Source organism: Aethalodelphis obliquidens, unplaced genomic scaffold, assembly GCF_003676395.1.
Source record: "Aethalodelphis obliquidens isolate GAN/ISIS:26980383/991018 unplaced genomic scaffold, ASM367639v1 scaffold3, whole genome shotgun sequence".
NCBI classification, from domain to species: domain Eukaryota; kingdom Metazoa; phylum Chordata; class Mammalia; order Artiodactyla; family Delphinidae; genus Aethalodelphis; species Aethalodelphis obliquidens.
In genome coordinates, this window is record NW_020837947.1 from 33,838,267 (window position 1) to 33,857,256 (window position 18,990).

An 18,990-nucleotide genomic window follows, 5' to 3' on the forward strand; every position below is an offset into this window, starting at 1 on the left:
TTTTTTTTAATTGAGCATTAGTCTTTTATACTATATCAACCAATATCGCCATCTTCTGGAATTATATGAAGATATTAAGACCTACAGGAATTTAAATTGAATTCTATTTGGGAGATTAAGGTATACTTCTACCAGAAAACATTTCAAAGAATACAGTTTTTATAACTTGAACTTTTTCCTATTCCATAAAGTGTCATTATCTATAAGGCATTGTTTTAGAAATTAATACAACTCTCCAATCTTTCCAATTGTATGTTTTAAATAATATTAAAATTTGGAAGGATTTAAAAACAAATCTTTACAGAGTATAGTCCTAAAATACCTTGGTGTATAGAAGTGTTTGTCATTCATTAATTATATTGAATATAATAAAAGATGTTGCTTACATTATATTAAATCATATAATGTACTATTTTGATTGTTATTTTGTACTCAAAATAAATCATTAATAATATAGATAAGACTCATACTACATGTTTAATGATTCCATGAGAGTTTATTTTAATGTATTGCCTCTTTACAATTATCCCCTGGAGATATATATGTTGGAGAAGACACATCTGCATTAGAAACATTAGGTATGCATTGTAGTGTTTTGTGTTAAATTAGCTACATACGTGCTTTCCCCAATAGTGCTTTCTCTTTTTGCTGTTGTCTACCTCTGTGGTTGGAAAATACATCATATTTGAGACAGGAAGATTTAAGTATTTTACTAACACAAATTTGCCAATCAAGATCAATAAAATCTTTGAATATAACTTTCAGATCTTATGTTTCTATTTAGTTTAAATTTATATTTGGAGAGTTAAACTAAACAGTTTAGAGAGTTAATTAAACTTTGCTTTAGAGTTAAAATTATCTCAGCCACTTCAGATTGGATATGAAAACATAAAAATGGCCTCTGGTTATGTCTTCACTCAGTTAGAATTGGGTTAAACTTACTGATTTTATTGGTTAATTATTTGAAAACACTTATTATTGTAGCCTTTCTTATCTGTGGCCGTCTGTTTTAAAAATAACCCAAAAATTGAAACATAAATTTTCTAAAGTACACCAAAACAATCTCTAAGCATGATTTTTTTTGTGTGGGTAAAATGCTCTGACAGCTCTCTAAAATTGCCTAATGCATCACATTCTTTTTCTAGTTCATACTTTAAATGGTTGGATAAATGAGCCTTTCTATTAAAATGTTTGATGTTTGAGTTTTCATGATTATGCTTTAATTGATTGTCTTCTACTAGAAAGTATGCTAGGGCTTTTGTTTCTCTTCCTCATCACTACCTCTAGGACTAGAGAAGTTGCAATTTTATAGATAGATGAAGTTACATGTTTAGATATATTACCTTCTAGTGTGTAATATAACTAAGAATCCCTTACTTACCTAAGAAACTTTGTAATGACTTTTAGTTGTATGTAGTGTGTCACACATATATTGTGTATGACAATCGAAAATATGTTTATTATACATACACAAAAGCATAGATACATAACAGTATTGGTTAGTATCAAAGTTAACAATTTTAGTATATAATGTAGTTTCCCTACATTATATACTAAAACACAAATTTATAATAAAAATAATGGAAAAGCAAATTATTTTAGCCCCTTAGGATCTTTATTTTTGTGGGAAATTGTTAAGTTTCTCAAGACTTTATCCCTCACTGGGAATAGTATTTGTAGGTATATTTCTCATGTTGAAAAAAAAAAATCTGTGTATTTTTGGTTGTTGTATAAAGAAATGGTTTGGAATTTAATTTAGTAAAATTCTACAGCTAAGGGTGTATATAAAGTAAGTTTTTAGGCTAAGAAAAGGGATATTGCATCTTTCAAAACGCAATGTCATTTTAATTTAATCACTGTTGAATTATTTCCAAATGTATGCCATTTTTTCATTGGTTATGTATTATTTTAAATTCGCAGCATGAGTACATTAATAATTCCAAACATAAATTTGAAATTATGCTTCAGTACAGTAAATGTTTGTGTGTGATATCATGGTCACATACATCTACTGTAGAAATATCTTTGTGCGTATATAGTGTATGGTGCATATGTATATTCACATAATATATGTATGTACCTGTGTATTAATAAGATATAATGACTTATTTATAGAAATTTAGGTGTCATTCTGCATATATTCTGTATTAACCTAATAGATCTTTATGTTTTGTATCTAAAAAAAAATAGCCAATTTAGTGTAGAAGTTCTATACACAGCTGTTCCATCTGTCATGACATTTAGATGGTAATGGATGATATTACGCTTAACTGCATGTTGAAAATACACAATCCATTTAATTTTTCAATTTTTTTGGCTATAAAAAAGTCAGCATGTTATTTTTTCCAAATTATGTATTTTATATTTTATTTTCTATTGCGTATCTGTTTAATTGCATGGCAAAAGATATCTAACCAATGCATGAGCAAATTGAAATACAAACCAAAAAAACATGAATTTTATTTTATTTTATTTTATTTTTTAACGCACATTTTTCTGCTTTATTGAATGTGACAGAGTCACGCTTTTCATTCACCATTGCTTCTCTTTTTCCACTGTCTGTGATTTGCTTGCCAGGAGGAGCTACTATTCTTACTCCTACTACCTGTAAGTAGAAAATGGGTGATATATGACTTTACATGTGTTAAAGATGCAGTATCCCTTTTCAAAAAAATAAATAAATAAAACCCAAACCAAAAAACAGAATGTTTGCAATTTTGGTGACATTTCAAAAAATATGTTTTCCTGGACTCTAAAACTATAAAGTTTACCTATTAACCTATTTTGTTAATCTTTTTAAAAAGGGATATTGTATTTCTGTATGTTCAGCTACTTTTAATTTTTATTTACAATTTTCCATAAGTAGCCATAGTCTACAGCCTAAAGCATCATTTATTTACTTAAGTCAAACCTGTACCTTATCAATGTGATGTCTCACTATCTGGTAAAGTAGAGATAGGGTTTGTAATTCACTAATACCTATCTTTACATAACACTTATGTTTGACAAAATGAGCCAAGTGATGTATTCATAGAAGAACATTCAAAATAGCTTCACAGAATGTGAATCAGGTCAGGTCTTACTGTGATAACATCTCTCTCCACATTTCCAGGAATCCAGGATGGGTTATAACTTCAGAACACCTTTTGGGCTGCTAAAAGCATAATGTTGCAGTGACAAAGAAATAAAAAATTCTTTTTAGAGAAGAAATTTTGAGTTTGTTTATTATGACTTAAATAGGAAAATGATTTTGTAAAACCAAGACCAAAAAAAGAAAAAGAAAACCTGTCAACCTACACAAAACACACCTAGGTGTCACATATCTCCTTTTGTCCTCCAAAGTTTTAGCTATTCCTATGCTTAGGTATGAAATGCTACTTTGGATGACGAAGGCGAGTATTGTCCACTCTATTTCACTAATCATTTTCAGTTTATTACCTTAAATTCCAGGGTATTCATCCAGTCCAAAGGAATGATACAACAAAGTTTTCTTGGTCTTTGCTTGATCAGTATTTGATCCACAAAATTTTGAGACTTAAGGATGGTGATTAAGTACTTTTGGGGCATATATCCCACAATATTATTTCACTAGGTAAATTTAAGCTAGCTTTACTAAAAATTTTGGTAAGAGTCTCAATGAATATAACGGAATTGTGCCAACATTTTAAATATTATAAACATTTGGTTTCTTAAAATCTGCTAAAATAAGCAGGTGTAAACTAGCAGTACTCCTAGCTTATTTTGATGAATTATAATATCCTTGTTAAATCATGTTTGATGAAGCCAAAGGTAATTAAATGTACCATTTCATACAATGATGGAGCACTTTTCCTCTTTATAGCCCACCCATATATCCACCTGCAGAAGTTTATGCTGTTGGCTGTTTTGATAATGAAAGTCATTTGCACATCTGTCAAACTCAAGGAGTTGCAAAATGATTTGTTTAACTGTCCTGAAGTGTACATTATATATGCTGGTTGTTCAGAGAGAGACAAAGCATCAAACATGCAGGAATCAATAAATGTTTAATTATGAGAACATCAATAAGCTTACCATTAGCCATCCATTTATCTATAATGTTAGAATGGGATTGCCTTTTTAGTTGATAGGTAGCATTTCTATATTCTAGACTATGTAGTAGGTTTTGATACTGTCATTGTAATACTTAGGGTTACTGGCATTATCAATCATAATTAGAAAAAAATGCCACAGACATATTTTTAAAAGCTGCTTAAATAGATGTAGTGAAGCTACTATGAATTAGACATTTTTAAAATAAAACTAGAAATAAAATAGAGTAAAACTTAAAAGAAAACCAGGTGTGATCTTTGAACTAGAATTCATTGGCATCATCATAGTAAACTGTCAGTTCTTGATCAAAACACTTAACTCTAATGCTGATTTTTATTTCTTTTGTAATAACCTGAATTAAAGCCTACCTCACAGGGTTGTTGTGAGGATTAAGGTATAAGAACCAAGGTGATAGTGTACAGTTGGCAGATATTAACAAAGGTTATATATATTCACCCATAATTTGTCGATTACCTTCAGTGCCATGAAAACTTTTACCTGTCATACATTTGACAAGTTCATTACTTCTTATTTTTCCTCAATCATAAAATATGTTTAAAATTTTATGTTTTAAAGTAAAGCCTCAAAATTTAAACATCTTTTCCACTTGCCTTGAACTATCCATCTTCAAATTTTTTACATTATTTTTAATCCAAATTTCAAGTTGCCTTATTTTTATCCACTTCAATCTCTCAAATTTTTTGAGGAATGAATTCATCCTTTCTTCTTATCCAAGAAACAAAGATTGGAAGTTATTTCTTAAACTATTTTTTTAACTTTCAAATGGCAAAACATTTGTGCTACATTCATATTATTCTCAAATTTATAACTACTAATGTTTAACTCCTAGAGCAATGGATGCTTCATATTACAGTACACTTGGTAATGTGGCAATTTAAAAAACAAGTGAGTAACTGGATATAGTATAAGGGCTTAGGCCTTGGAAACAGGTCATTCTTTACTGCTTATTAGATTAATAACCTTGGGCAAGTTATTTAACTTGTCTGAGCCTGAGTGAGCTCATCTATACAATTAGAATTCTCATGGCTTTTTCAGTTCATTGATCTGAGAATTAATTGAGTTAACATGACAAGCGCCAAGCATATACCAGACCTAATTCATCTATTCAGCAAGTATTTATTGAGTGTTTGCTATATGCCAGACACTGCTCTAAGTGCTAGGGATATACAGATGGTCCTTCCCTTCATGGAACATACAGTGGGGAAAACAATTAAAAGGATACTCAAAATAATGATGTGATGAGTGTTATTATAGGCAGAAAACATGTTGCTATAAAAATACCTACCAGGGAAACCTAACCTGAGACAGGTTGTATTGGGTTCAGTCAGAGAAGTCTCCCTGATGAGGCAAGACAGAATGGAAGTTAACCAGATACTAGAGGTAAAAAAACATTGTAGGTCAAAGAGGTAAGTTTGGAAATGTCCTAGAGGTGAGTTTGGAAAGTGAAGCCTATAGACTAACATATGACCTGCTGATGTGTAATTTGCCCCACACATTCTTTCAAAAAATAGAACCACTTTAAAGAATAAGGAAATTTAACATAAATATTCAGAGTCATGACTTCTCTTTAAAAATAATTTTAAAATGAGAAACTCAGCTCTGGGTTCAAATGCCAATATTCACTTAGGCAAGTTGCCCCCTAAACTGCTCTCCAGTTCTCTGCAGTCCCCACCCTACTATGCGGTGTCTCATCACTGGCAGCAGCACTTTTTATATTCCTTGTGTGAAACCTGTAAGGGTTTTACAGGGTTTTTGCCTCCTAACCTAGAAAAAAGAGACAAGAGATCTTTCAGTGAATAGAGCAAATATTGCTACTAAGTGATGGTGGTGGTGACAGTGGTTGTCATGGTGTAGTGGTAGTGATGGTGGTGGTGACAGTGGTTGTGATGGTGTAGTGGTCGTGATGGTGATGGTAGTTCTTGTTACAGTTTTGTCATTGTTTTCTTATTGATAATACTTATCATTATTATTATTTCTAAAAAAATTAATGCCATTTCCATCCCTAAAGCCTAGTTTATGACTATCTTACTTAGGTATCAGATCTGCTATGTCAGTATATTGGGTATTGTTGGGTATGTACACCTGAAGCCAAGTACTATAATTCTCTAAGAAAAATATCTTACACATGAGTAGTTCTCAAATCATCAGATTAATTTTCTAAAGGAAAAGCCTTTGGACATAAACACAACTACTAAGTGAGTCTTTTTTTTTTTTTAGGTATTTGTAGTATATTTACTCTAGTACAGATACTCATGAGAATCAGAAGAATTTATCCTAGCTAATAATCCAGCTGAGAAATGTTACTCTTAAAACAACTAAAAAATACTTCCAAAGCACCATAAACTGCTGCCATAAACTTAGAAACATAATCTGGCTACTACAGGCATTTCGAGTTTCTTTATTTCTTTTTAGAGTGCCTTATTAATGTGAGATAAATGTTTTATATGCCTTTAATAGGTTTTTAATTGCATGTTTCATGTGTAACATTCACAAAGAACCAGAATGTATTTCACATCCTTGTTATGTAAGATAAAGATATCAGTGTTTGAGTAGCTCAAAAGTCTAACTCTGCTAATTTCCAAATCCCCTGTGTCATTTGCCTTGCTGCATTCGTAAGGCCATTCTGTAGTTGGGACTCTGCCATGGGGTTCTGAAACACATTTTTAGGATTTGACCATGTTTGTCATCCAGTATTATGATCATTTGCATAATACCTCTGCATAGCATTTTCCAAACTTTTCTTAAAGTACTTTCCTTATAAAGTATATAATTTTCCCATATATTCCTGAGTATTTGCATTATATCTAGCTGTGGTTGATTCTACAAGTTTCTAGGTTAGGTTTGGATTAATGTTATAAATATATTGCTACATATGTTAATTCTACATGTTGCATTTTTACTGAACAATAGAACAAAGAGTGAAGAATGGGATTTCTTTATCTATTTTAGTTGGATGACTATAGTAAAATATACTTGAAAAAGTAGTCATGTTCTTCCCTCAGAAGAACTTCTAAAAGTTGCTCAAGTGTGTTAATCACCCAGGAGGAAAACCAAAATTTAGCATTAGCTTAAGTTTTCCTTGAGCAACTCTACTAAGGAAATATTTACTTACTGTTCTAATAAAGTATAGTCATGCTTTATGATAATTTTTTTATTTTTTTAATGATAATTTATTTTAATGATAAAATAGAGGAAGTGATGAGACATTTGGGTTGACAGCTTGAATGTTGAAATATCCATATGACAAAACAATTTTATAGCAATCAACAAATATCATTTGGATGTCAAACTTAATTCCTGAAATTATGACATGTTTTTAGAGTTTCTAAACCAAATCTGTATTCTTATCCTCGGGCTTCCCTGAACTAGTTACTGCTGGTGTCAACTCTCCTTCAAGCCTCACGCTAAGGTTTCCCTTTGGTATTTGTCTTGGCAGCAAGCTTGCTAAAAAACGCAAAGATGCTCTGGGGAACACCCGGCAGGAGATGACGCACATGGTGAATGCTATGGATCGAAGTTATGCTGATCAGAGCACTCTGCATGCAGAAGACCCTCTTTCCATCACCTTCATGGACCAACATAATTTTAGTCCAAGATGTAAGTTATTCATCAAAATTTTAATCAAGGATTTTTAAAGTTCTTTAATGTCTCTCTGAATTCAACACATTACCTTTTGAATAGTGAGGGGAAATAAGAAAGAGAGATGGGAAAAGTAGCTGGAAAGAGAAAAAGTGATATAGAATAGTATGGAGTTTTATCAGAAGGCTTATTTTCAGTCTTGATATTGGATTTAGTTTAACTACAAACTGTATGAATTTTATTACTGTGTTATAAGACATATCCATATACCACTCACCAAATCTTATGTTATTGCTTTAGGTTAAAATATACTTGATTGCCTACATAAAATTAGTTCATGTCAGAATTTTTTTATAATTGTTTTGCCATTTGAGTCTTCCTTTGTGTAAGATAAAGTTCCTTTTGAGATAAGAAATATCATAATTCTTTCTGGGAGTTATTGGCATGGGAAAGTTATTTTATTTAATTATTCTATAGACTCCTGGAGAATTTCAGTAATAAAAAGTTAACCAGGGGAAAGAGGAATCTACATACACTTAAGTATCTGGTGTGAAGTCCAAAAGTTTACTTGAATTGAGGGATTGGCAGGGAACGGTGAAATCCATCCATTCACCCATCCATGTTAAGAATTCCTCATGTTGATCTATGAAGGCAGATCTTTTAAAATACTGTCTTTTAAAATATTACCTCTGAAGTAGTTTACTGCTTCACAATCAATATTATTATCTTCAATTTTTCTCTGATTTTTATATCTTGTTTATAGCACTGTCTTTATTTTGTTACTTTAAGTTAAATTACCTGTCTCTTCAAATCCCCAAGTAAAATTGGTATTTGAAGAAGGCAAATTTTGTTTATCCTTGGCCTTGTGTACACAGAGGCATTTTGTCACAGATCCCAGAGGTATGTTTACCTCAGTTTGGGAAACACATGTATAAGGAAAGAAGTAAACAATAGAAGTATTATTTTCGATACAGATTATAAATATATGGAATGGTAAGATTGAGAAAATAAAGTATTTGTAGGTTGTATGCATTTATGGCTTTTCAGAAAGGGATTTTTTTTTGAAATGTTCAGCTTGGTGAAAACTTTTAGTAATTATTGGCCATCATTTTCCCTGATATATATCTATACCAAATTATTAGTTAGAAATGTTGTAATGAGTCATTTTGGATTTAGTTTTAATAATGATAGAGCTTTTCTGATCTATTTTATTTTCATTTCACTATAAGATAAATGATAGAGAAAAACATAAAATCTTATTATTGTTGAAAGTAAGTTTTGTTAAAAATATAGATGTATCATCTCTCTAACCACTTGCTTTAAAAATAAATCAGTTAAGGATTTGAAAGGATTTTTGTTTCCAAAGCTTTTCTATCTAATGACTGTGTACCTTATTAGGAGGCTTGAATTTAGCAGTATAACTATAAATATACACTTATGAACTTGGAGAAAGGATTAAATCTATTTCCCAAAGTTAACTAAAAATATTTATTTGGAATGAATATAAGATAATTACTTCTCTAAGTACCTCACACTTGATAAATCTAAAATACATGTTTTTCCCCCCTAATTTTATAATCTTTATAATGTCATGCTGAATCTTCTTGGCTTTTACGATTGAACTGACTACTGAAATATAATTATAGATGCACCTTTCCTGGTATTTTGAGATAACCCAAGCTTTGAAAAAGAGAATTTTACCTTTGCAGTTTATAGTAATCAAAGAAAGTTTAATAGATATATTTCTTAAGAAATGATAAATCTATTTTAAAGGGAAAAAAGAGCATAAAATACAACTTTAGGGCAATATGTTCCTTCATGAGCTTTGTTTTCCTACAGTGCCCAATGATCCACTTGTGCCGACTGCTGTGTTAGGTGAGGCCCTAATTCTTTGTCATCTTTTTTTGCATGGATCACCCTTCCTTGCATGGGTTATAGCTTTGTCCACGCAGTAATTATTTACAGCACAGGAAGCAGTTTGATTTCGAAAATATAGTCCTGGTTTTATCAAAGAGAGCAACTGTGGTCACCACAATTAGATCTAGTGCATTTCAAATTAGTAAGGTATGCTTTTTTAAAAACAACATATTCTTTCATTCTTGGTTCTGTTAGATTTGGAGTGAAAGTACAAGGGCCCCCAATATATACCTAATGTTTATACATGCAAGTAAGTAGAATGAACCCAAATGCACACATTTCAGGGGCCAGTGCTACCTGAATCATTAGTTTATGTATAAAAATCTACCTGATTTAAAGGGCTTTTCTAAATCCTCCTAATTTTATAGCAACTAAAGAACACATTTCCAAGTAAACATTAGGAATGTGTGCATTTGCTTTAGTTTTGTCTTTGTTAGGACTTTATAAATGCAGGTAAAGTTGCTACAATATTGATATGGAGTTTTGCATTCTATGTGCATCTTACGTAAGCACTATCTTTCAAAAACTTTAGAATAAGCCAAGATTTACCACTATATAACATCCAAGACAACTGATATTGCTAGTGATGAATAAGATCTTTTCAGCTCTAAAATTAAAATAATGTTTAATCCAACTGTATATTTAAGAATAGAATGAGTTTCATTTCAATTTGTACTCTATTCCTTGACTAATTATACACCAATGATTCATGACCAGCTTGCTCATATGTTCGCAAGTTGTCTTATCAGTTTGACCCCCCTGCTTCTAATATTTAAGATTTAACCGGAGAAATGTAGAAATTGCCAGATAAATGTATCTTAAAAGTTCCCAGTTCTCATGTTTTATATTTAAATTTCTTTGAACACAAAACATTAGCTTATGCATGTTTTTATTATCCATGTATTAAATGTTTAATTATATTTTAAAAATATGTTGGAACAATACAACTAACTCAGTTAAGCAAAATATACCTCTTTTTCACTAAAATAATTATTAAAAATTATAATTTTATAATATAAAGATATATTCTAAAAGAATCTGTCTCTGATTGCACTCTCCCTTTGATGTCCACACCAGTAATGGCAGGGAAGTGAGCTGGGGAATTTGCCCCAAGGGATGGTCTGATCATATAGGAAGGAGCCAGGAATCATGATCTTTGGGAGGCATCAAATGCCTCTGAAAACGTCATCTTCTGTTGAGAGCTGTAGAATGCTGTCAGCATCAAACTAATAAGTTAAATTCAATTAAGTTATTAAAAACTCAAGGAAAAAGATAGTTACCTCATTGTTAAAATTTCATTACAGTAATATTCAAGGACATGTAGAATTGGGTCTAAGTCTCAGTCCTCTTGTGGACTCACAGTATGAACTCATGAAAATACCTTTGTCTTTGCTTCTCCATCTGTAAAATAATATAATATTTCTTACCAGACCTTTTCCTCAGAGCTTAGTAAAGAGAAAAGGAGATAATGTATAAAGTTTAAAAGACTATTGTAACAGTTTTCCCCATGAAAGAGGATATTTTTGTTTAAGGAAGGCTAGAGTTAACACAATAGAATTATAAAATCTGTTCATTTAAACAGTCAGTGTGCATTTTATTTCACTTTGAAGGTCAAGCTGATTTTTTTTATGTTTCTTCTTAAAAGCTAAAAAGCACTTTAATCATACCAGATTTAGAAATGATTTGTTGCATTTTTTCATCATTCTTGGAATCACTGTGTTTACAGTTGTTTTGCATCCAGCTGATTTTGTATTTATAAAGCAATTTTTGAAGTCACTTCAAATATTGCTTGATATTAATATCTGCTTACTGATTTAAAAGGAAGTTAGAAATTTTTGTATTGATTCATATTTTTGTTTTTTGTGTTCTACTGCTTCATTGGGTTAAAGTCCCTATAACTGGTAAGTGTATTACAAAGAACTCTAGGAAACCTTTCCATCAAGGAAATATTTGAAGTTATTCTTAAATGTGTGATAAGGATAATGATTAGTACATGTACTCTTACTTCTAGTCACATTATTAGGTAATTTAATGAGGTAGAAATGTATAGAGATTAATAATTCTATGTGATTATTTAAAAAAATACTGCTCATTGTACTAATGTATTAAAGCTTAATGCAAAACAAAAGGCACTGTCTACTTCATGTTGATAATCATGTAAGATTTGGAATATGGGTGAATTCTGTTTTTCTCACTGAGCCTTTTACAAATGTAAATATTCCACTGCTCCAGCAGGTACAGCGTGTGTTCTGGGGCTGCTTCACAGAGCACTGACTACCTTATTCCAGCTTGGGTCATTGCGTTTTGCCTCCCTGACAATATTCTCTTTACTTCTCATCCTAAGCTTTATATTCTGTGGTAGTGCCCAAATCGGTGGCTTCTGAATTTAATTTTACTGGGGAGATGTATATATTCTTTATGTTAGTGTATTGATTACAATATTTTAGCAAAGATAGATCAATTGAGTGTTGTCTCATAGAAAAAACAGGAAACTCTCATAAATCATGTTTGCTAGCAAACGTTTGTGTGTAGAGGGGTGGGAAACCAGAGTAAAGAGCATTAATTCATTTGGGTGTTTTTAGGTCACAACAGAATCCAGCAGAGTTTTGCTTTTTTAGTTCAATGTAGAGTTTTAGAAGTAAATTCAAAAAGAAAAAATGCATTCATCCTAATAAGAGAAAGTAAAGTAAATGCAATCAACCTAAATTATAGAAGCATACAAATCTGATTGTGGGGTTCTTTTTTTTTTTTTCCTTCTCCAGGAAGAAAAAATGTTTATCATGGGGACAACAATTCATTTTTTGCCATATCCTATTTGTAGAGTTGGTGATAGAACAGGCAAATGTACCAGCACTTGAAATATGTTTAACTGTTAACTAAATATCGTTCTCTACAGTATGATTATCATTAAAACAAAAGTTCCCCTAAGAGTGTATTTTCTCCTCTGTTAATGAGTATGGCAGTGTAATGTTTTCTAAAGTAACACCCCTTAAAACATTTGTTTTTTTTTTTAACATGGTAAGTTTAAATGTGATAACTATAAGCATGCTTCTTCTCATTGTAATGATTAGTACTGTGGTCATTAAAATAATATTTATTTTTCAGAGGTAAAATGTTCTTGTTCTTTTCTTCCTTCTTATGACAGAGACTTAAGAGTTTCTTTTCATTTTAAGCTAACAACACAGTTGAGATGGGGCCTATACTTAAATGTGGGTCGTGAGGGATTTAATGGATTTTTAACTAACTGAGTCATTGAAATATGTATTGAGTGACTGCTTTGCACCAGGCACTAAGAATAAAGAGAAAAATATGACTCTTGTCTCTACATGCTAAGTATTGAGAGTTTAGTGAGGAAAATAGATCAGTAAGTAAATGATTAAAATACGTTGTAAGTGAAATGAATGTTGGAGAACAGGAGGCCATGGGAACACAAAGCAGGTGCTTTGTAGCTCAGCCTCAATGGGCTGAGGAAGAATTCCAGAGGAAGTACCTAAATATTTTGCCCCAGAGACATACCCCCATTTCTTTTATACAGTAGCCAGAAAAGTCAAAATGTATCAGCAATAAAAACACAACAATAATAATAAACCAAGGGAATGGAGATCAAGTATAAATGCACATGTAACCTGGCTAGCAGACGTAGTGGGCCCAGGAGCTGATTCTGTAGAATGTTCATGTTTCCCAGTCTGGGAGTGTATCATGGTAAAAAGCCAGAGGTGGAAGGGCATAGTACGGCCGCAGGGCAAGAAGAGCAGCCCTGTGGGGATGGGTTGCCTAGAGGGAGGTTGGGATATGGGTGGGAAAGAATTTGTTCAATTTAATCAACAATGAAAACACTCTCCAATTGGCAACTTGATCTTCTGGTCCCACTCTATACTGCTCTGACTGCAGGTACAAGAAAAAGTCAGAACTCAGCAAAATTTCCCACTTATAGTTTTTAAAAGTGGATCAGGTGTCTCCCTCTACATCTCACAGCATGTATTGTCTTACTGATAGACACATAATATACCCTGACCTCCTACCTTGAGCTGAAGTAAAAGGCTTTGTCTTTATAGGGGTGCTGCCCTAGGTCTATACTATATTTCTTTCCCTTCCTCCTACTATCAGAAAGATCATAAGATCTTAAAATCTTATTTGCATAGATATATATTAAACAAGGTAACTTTGTCTTTTTTTTAATCTTCTGGAATCTGAAAAATGGCAGATGAGAACCACAGTGCTACAGCAGAATCCAGTCGTCTTCTAGATGTACCTCGCTACCTGTGTGAGGGGACAGAATCCCCTTACCAGACGGGACAGCTGCACCCAGCTATCAGGGTAGCCGACTTACTGCAGCACATTAATCTCATGAAGACATCAGACAGCTACGGGTTCAAAGAGGAATATGAGGTGAAAGTTTCAATACTATATTGAATTTCATTTCTAACCATGATACCCAGCGCCATGTAACAGCTTTAACATAGCAAGCAGTGGAATACTCTGTAGACTGTCTAATCCTTTCTCTGTAAATGTACAATCAAGTGTACATATGAGGAGAGGGGGGTAGATGGATTGAAAGAAAAGGGTACTTCCTGGGGATATATCTGGGTCAAAATTCCTTTTAAGAAATAAAAAAATATTGGATCCCATAATTTATTTGACTGTTACTTAAAAACCACTTTGTTAGACTTTATATTTCCCCCGCTCAAAAATCCATAGCAAGATACCTTGAGTCCCATTGTATCATTGCAGGTTCTGCTATTTGAAAGACCTAAGCAGTGGATGCTTTTCTGCCTCTTTGCTTGTTGACCCTCTGTTGAGAAATAAGATCTAGCTTTTTGCCCTAAATGTACTACTTGTCACTCTGAGTTTTGTTTTGAGGATTATAGGTTGAGGGGGGCTGGGAAGAAAAACAGAGCACGGAAAATCCAGACAACAAAAAGAAGCCCAAAAAAGGACATGGGAAATTCTTTCATCCTTATTGCCCCTTGCTACTCAAACCAAAATACCAAGATTTTACTACAAAAGAAGTGATTTAAACTAAACATCCCAATAAACATAGTATAGCAAAAAAGAAACAGTTCCTCTGACACTTTTCAATTACTGAGAAATACCAGTCTGGGGTGTACAAGAAAGTTCCTCCCCCACTGTACACACATATGTAAAGTAAAAGAGAACAAACAGTACTTTACTTTGAAAGACCACCTAAAATACATCTGACTTTGTAAGGAATCTTCTAAACATTACCTTTAATTTAAGATTACTTGTTATACCTTAGTTTAGGAATGAGTAAAATTATTTTTGAATTTTGAATGTTGATTTTAGATATATGCAGGAAACACTATGCTGTGTTAACAAAATAGTGCAAGGAATTACAATATTCTGCCAGAGCTGGGGTGTTTTTTGTTTGTTTGTTTTGTTGTTGTTGTTCATTACATGTATATTCCTGTGTACCTCGCTTCAAAGACCATTGACTCTTTGAAGACCCCATTTCCTGTGTTGAGCAAAGTTTAAGTTTTTCTGCAAAAAGAAATCTATACCCATATTTTAAATTGCTGCATATGGTAATTAAACCAATCAACAATTTCATCTGTTCCAAGATTCTTGGAGATAGTGGCTCTTTTTAATTTCCATATGGTCTCTTGTAGAGACTCAGTCCTTTCCACCATCTTCAAAGAAACTGAAATGTGGTGTATTGCACACGATTTAGTGAATAATTATGGGAGAAAACAGGTTTTCTTTTTCCTGTTAGAAATGCTAAAGGAAGCATACTTTTGAAAGATGCTCATTAAAAGTAGTTTTGAAGTTTTTGATGCTTCCTCTAGTTCCATCTCACAAAGTTATAGTGATCTTAAATTTGAAATACTTTCAAGGTCCTTTTTTCCCCCCTAAAGTTGTTTCTTGTCCTTAATTTAAACTCAGTCCAATCCAAGATGAGCAAGTAGGAATCCGACAAACAAGCTTTGAGGTCTGAAAATTGAACTTGTTTACTGCTGTAGTACTCCCTTCCTCACAGAGAAGACGGCTTTTACTATTTTGGTCTTCAGAACAAACAGACCTGATTCAAGAAAAGGAATTAAATTCAGTGCGCTTGTTAATTTTGGTTTTTTTTTTTCTAGAGCTTCTTTGAAGGACAGTCAGCATCTTGGGATGTAGCTAAAAAAGATCAAAATAGAGCAAAAAACCGATATGGAAACATTATAGCGTGTAAGTTCTCTTACAATTCTTGGTGAATGTAAATACTGTGTGTAGAAGATAAAGAGTAATTTGCAATTCCTCCTTATATGGTTTTAAACTTTAAAAAAAATCCCAGAGGGTGACACATCTGTTCATAAAATAATCTATTTAATATTAGAACAGCATTGGCTATTGGCAGGGATTCAGAAATTGTCATCATCCTCATTAATTAATTGACTCAGACTCTTCACCCTGTGGAGATAACGTGCCGCTTGATTTTATGTTTGTACATAAATATATGGGGGTGTCATTAACAGCTGAAAATATTAGAATAACAAATACGAAGGATTTTTTCAGTGATAAATTGCTATAACTCTTCCACCAAACATATTCAAGGTGGGAGTGTTATTCTTTCCATATACCAAATTTCCTTTCTTGGAGCCAGTGCCTGAACCCCAGGTGTTCCATGTTACTTATCATAAGGGACTTCCTCCTGATGAAGTCTTTACAATGTATTCATAAGATAAATAAATTGATTATCATATGAAGCCAAAGGGGCAGTAAGAAAAGTAACAGATAGTTTAGCTTGTAACTAACTGCTGATTTACTTAGACCACTTTATTCTCAATTTAAATTATTTTACACTGTCTTTTGAATATATCAGAATTTAACCTTGACTCTCACAAAATAAGTTGAGAGCAGGGGTTCGAAATTCACTCCCTAGTTCTGTGGCTCATTTTCTGTAAAGTACGGGGAGAAAAGATCCCACCCATATAGAATCATGCCTAACAAGCAAAATTAGGAGTTAAGGCAAGTTCAGTTCTTTAGAAAAATGTATGACTCACATGATAATTTATCAGACATTATCATGTCCCGTAAAAGCTTCCTGACTATAAATGCTATTCATTGAAGCTTTATTAACAGAATATTATCATTGTAATAAGTAATGAGCTCATTAAAGTTCTTGCATTTCTTCAAATGACTGGTATCCAAGGAAATTTTGAAAGTATATTATGGATAATCAGCTGTTAACCACCGAATTATTTTAAGTCTCTACTAGGGTCATTGTCTCAGAACAGGGGGAAAATTTAATAGCTTTTATTTTATCCTTTAAAAAATTTAGATGATCATTCCAGAGTAATTTTGCAACCTGTTGAGGATGATCCTTCTTCAGATTACATTAATGCCAACTATATAGATGTAAGTATTTTTATCCTTCAGTATGCCCAACTTGTTGGCTTATGTATGTAAATCTTTTTGCTTGTTATTACCTATAAAGTGATTGCTAGCTTTTTAAAATAAAGAACAAACTGTACACTTTTCCTTGTTCTACGTCCTAGTACTTACTGACGTTGTTGTGCTTTCTTTCACACCTGACTTTGGTTTGGGCTGTAGATTTGGCTGTACAGGGATGTAAGTACCACTATATGTAAATAACAGCACCCTATCATAAATATTTAATGTTAACTGCTCAATTACAGTTACTACTAATGCTCACTACTAGCTATCTCTGCATGCTTCCCCTAATTAGCCTCATACGGTGTACCTATGTTCATTTTTTTGTAACTCCTTTACATGTGTAAAGATCTACTTTACCTCTTTCCCTTTTCTATGTTTAGAAAAACAGGACCATTTTTAGCTTTTGACAATTTATTATGTACTCGAGTTTTATTTGTTGATGGTTTCTGTTTCTGGTTTTTATTCCTTACCCTTCCCCAAACATATGTGAGAAGCTGGATAGTATGATGTGTATTAGTGTTTCTGAAATTTTACTTTTTTACATTTGACTTCTGATGTTAAAAATGGGTAGGGAGACTATTTTGTGGTGCGTGGTATTGGTTTGTAAAGTATTGAAAATCCTTAGGCAAAATAATTACTAAACTGCATTTGTAAAATACGCATATCACACATATATATTGAATCATACAAATGAAAGTTTGTTTTGATCATACATTCTGCTGTTCAGTTTTGGTTGCAAACATATCTACATGTAAATTCTTTATTTAATGGAAAGTAATTATCAAATAAAATAAAATATTAAGGAGGCAATATATTACATTACATATAAGAAGGACAGGCTCTGTTCATACTTCCTGGTTCAAAATCACACTGGAAATTGTGAGAATGTTGATTCATCTCTCTGTGCCTCAGTTTCCTCATCTTTACAGTGGGGGTAATAATAATACCACTAACCTCATCATTTTGTTGTGAGAATTAAATGAAGTAATTCATGTTGAGCATTTAGCACAATGCCTAGCACATATTAAGCACTCATTAAACTTAAGCTATTTTTTTTAAAAAATAATCCAAACCTAGGTGTGCTGAAATTAATTAATTCTAAATATGCATTAATTGTGAGGCAAAAGGTAGAAATATCAAGTATTGCAGCATATATGATACATTTTTAGATATATAAAAGATATGAAAATGAGGACCCAACTTTTCCTAATTTCTATAAATAGGAAATCATTTTTATCACATTTATTAAGCTCATGTTTTACTGTTATTTTGTCAATTGTCATTATTTATATATTTGATGAATGAATTTTATTAAGTATAGTCTCTGAGTATATTGGTTAAATTTCTGCTCATCATTTTACTCTCATTCAATATTTCAAATTTATCAGACATCTCAACATGGAAAACTAAACTTAACAGTCTACTCTCTAGAATAAATATATCAGCAGTCCTCTGACAAATTTGTACTTGTTCTTACCTATTTAGTTTAACCTTGGTTTTCTGCCAAGACCCTGGCAGGACATTTGGTCCTATCCAAAATGTCCATGGAGACCTTTGGTCCACGCCAAAAGTCCTTGATATTTGGTGCCATCCAAAACCATTTGGCATGGACCTAGTAAGCTCATGCACATTTTAGATAGAACCAAATTTTAAGGGCCTTGCAGCATAGACTAAGTGTCTTATGGACATTTTGGACACAACCAAGGGATCCTGTAAATATCAAGAACCTTGACGTGGACCAAATGTCTTATGGATATTTTGGTTAGGACCAGATGGTCTGCTAACTCAGGCTTTTACTAAAGCCCTTTGCTCAAGACACAACAAAGTCAAAGCTTAACCTTATTATACCATTAACATTTTTGCTATTCGTGGTCTTTTGGAATTCAAACCAGTTGAAAGCAGCTAACAACTTATCCCTTATCTGGAATAATTTCTTTATTGAAACAATATTAAGTGCTTAACCACATAGAACTCAAGGCACACTAAAAAAAGAAAGAAAAAAATACT

General features: G+C 32.4%; 1 protein-coding gene across 2 annotated transcripts in view; it reads left to right on the forward strand.

The window, feature by feature from the left end:
* The window catches only part of PTPRK (protein tyrosine phosphatase receptor type K), a 569,502-nt gene that overhangs the window by 527,088 nt on the left and 23,424 nt on the right, over positions 1-18,990 (forward strand). For both annotated transcript variants that reach the window (XM_027086803.1, XM_027086811.1), the window contains exons 15-18: positions 7,529-7,689; positions 13,793-13,977; positions 15,687-15,774; positions 16,868-16,944. In XM_027086803.1, coding sequence (XP_026942604.1) covers positions 7,529-7,689; positions 13,793-13,977; positions 15,687-15,774; positions 16,868-16,944 — 511 coding nt within the window. The remainder of the gene's footprint in view (positions 1-7,528; positions 7,690-13,792; positions 13,978-15,686; positions 15,775-16,867; positions 16,945-18,990) is intronic.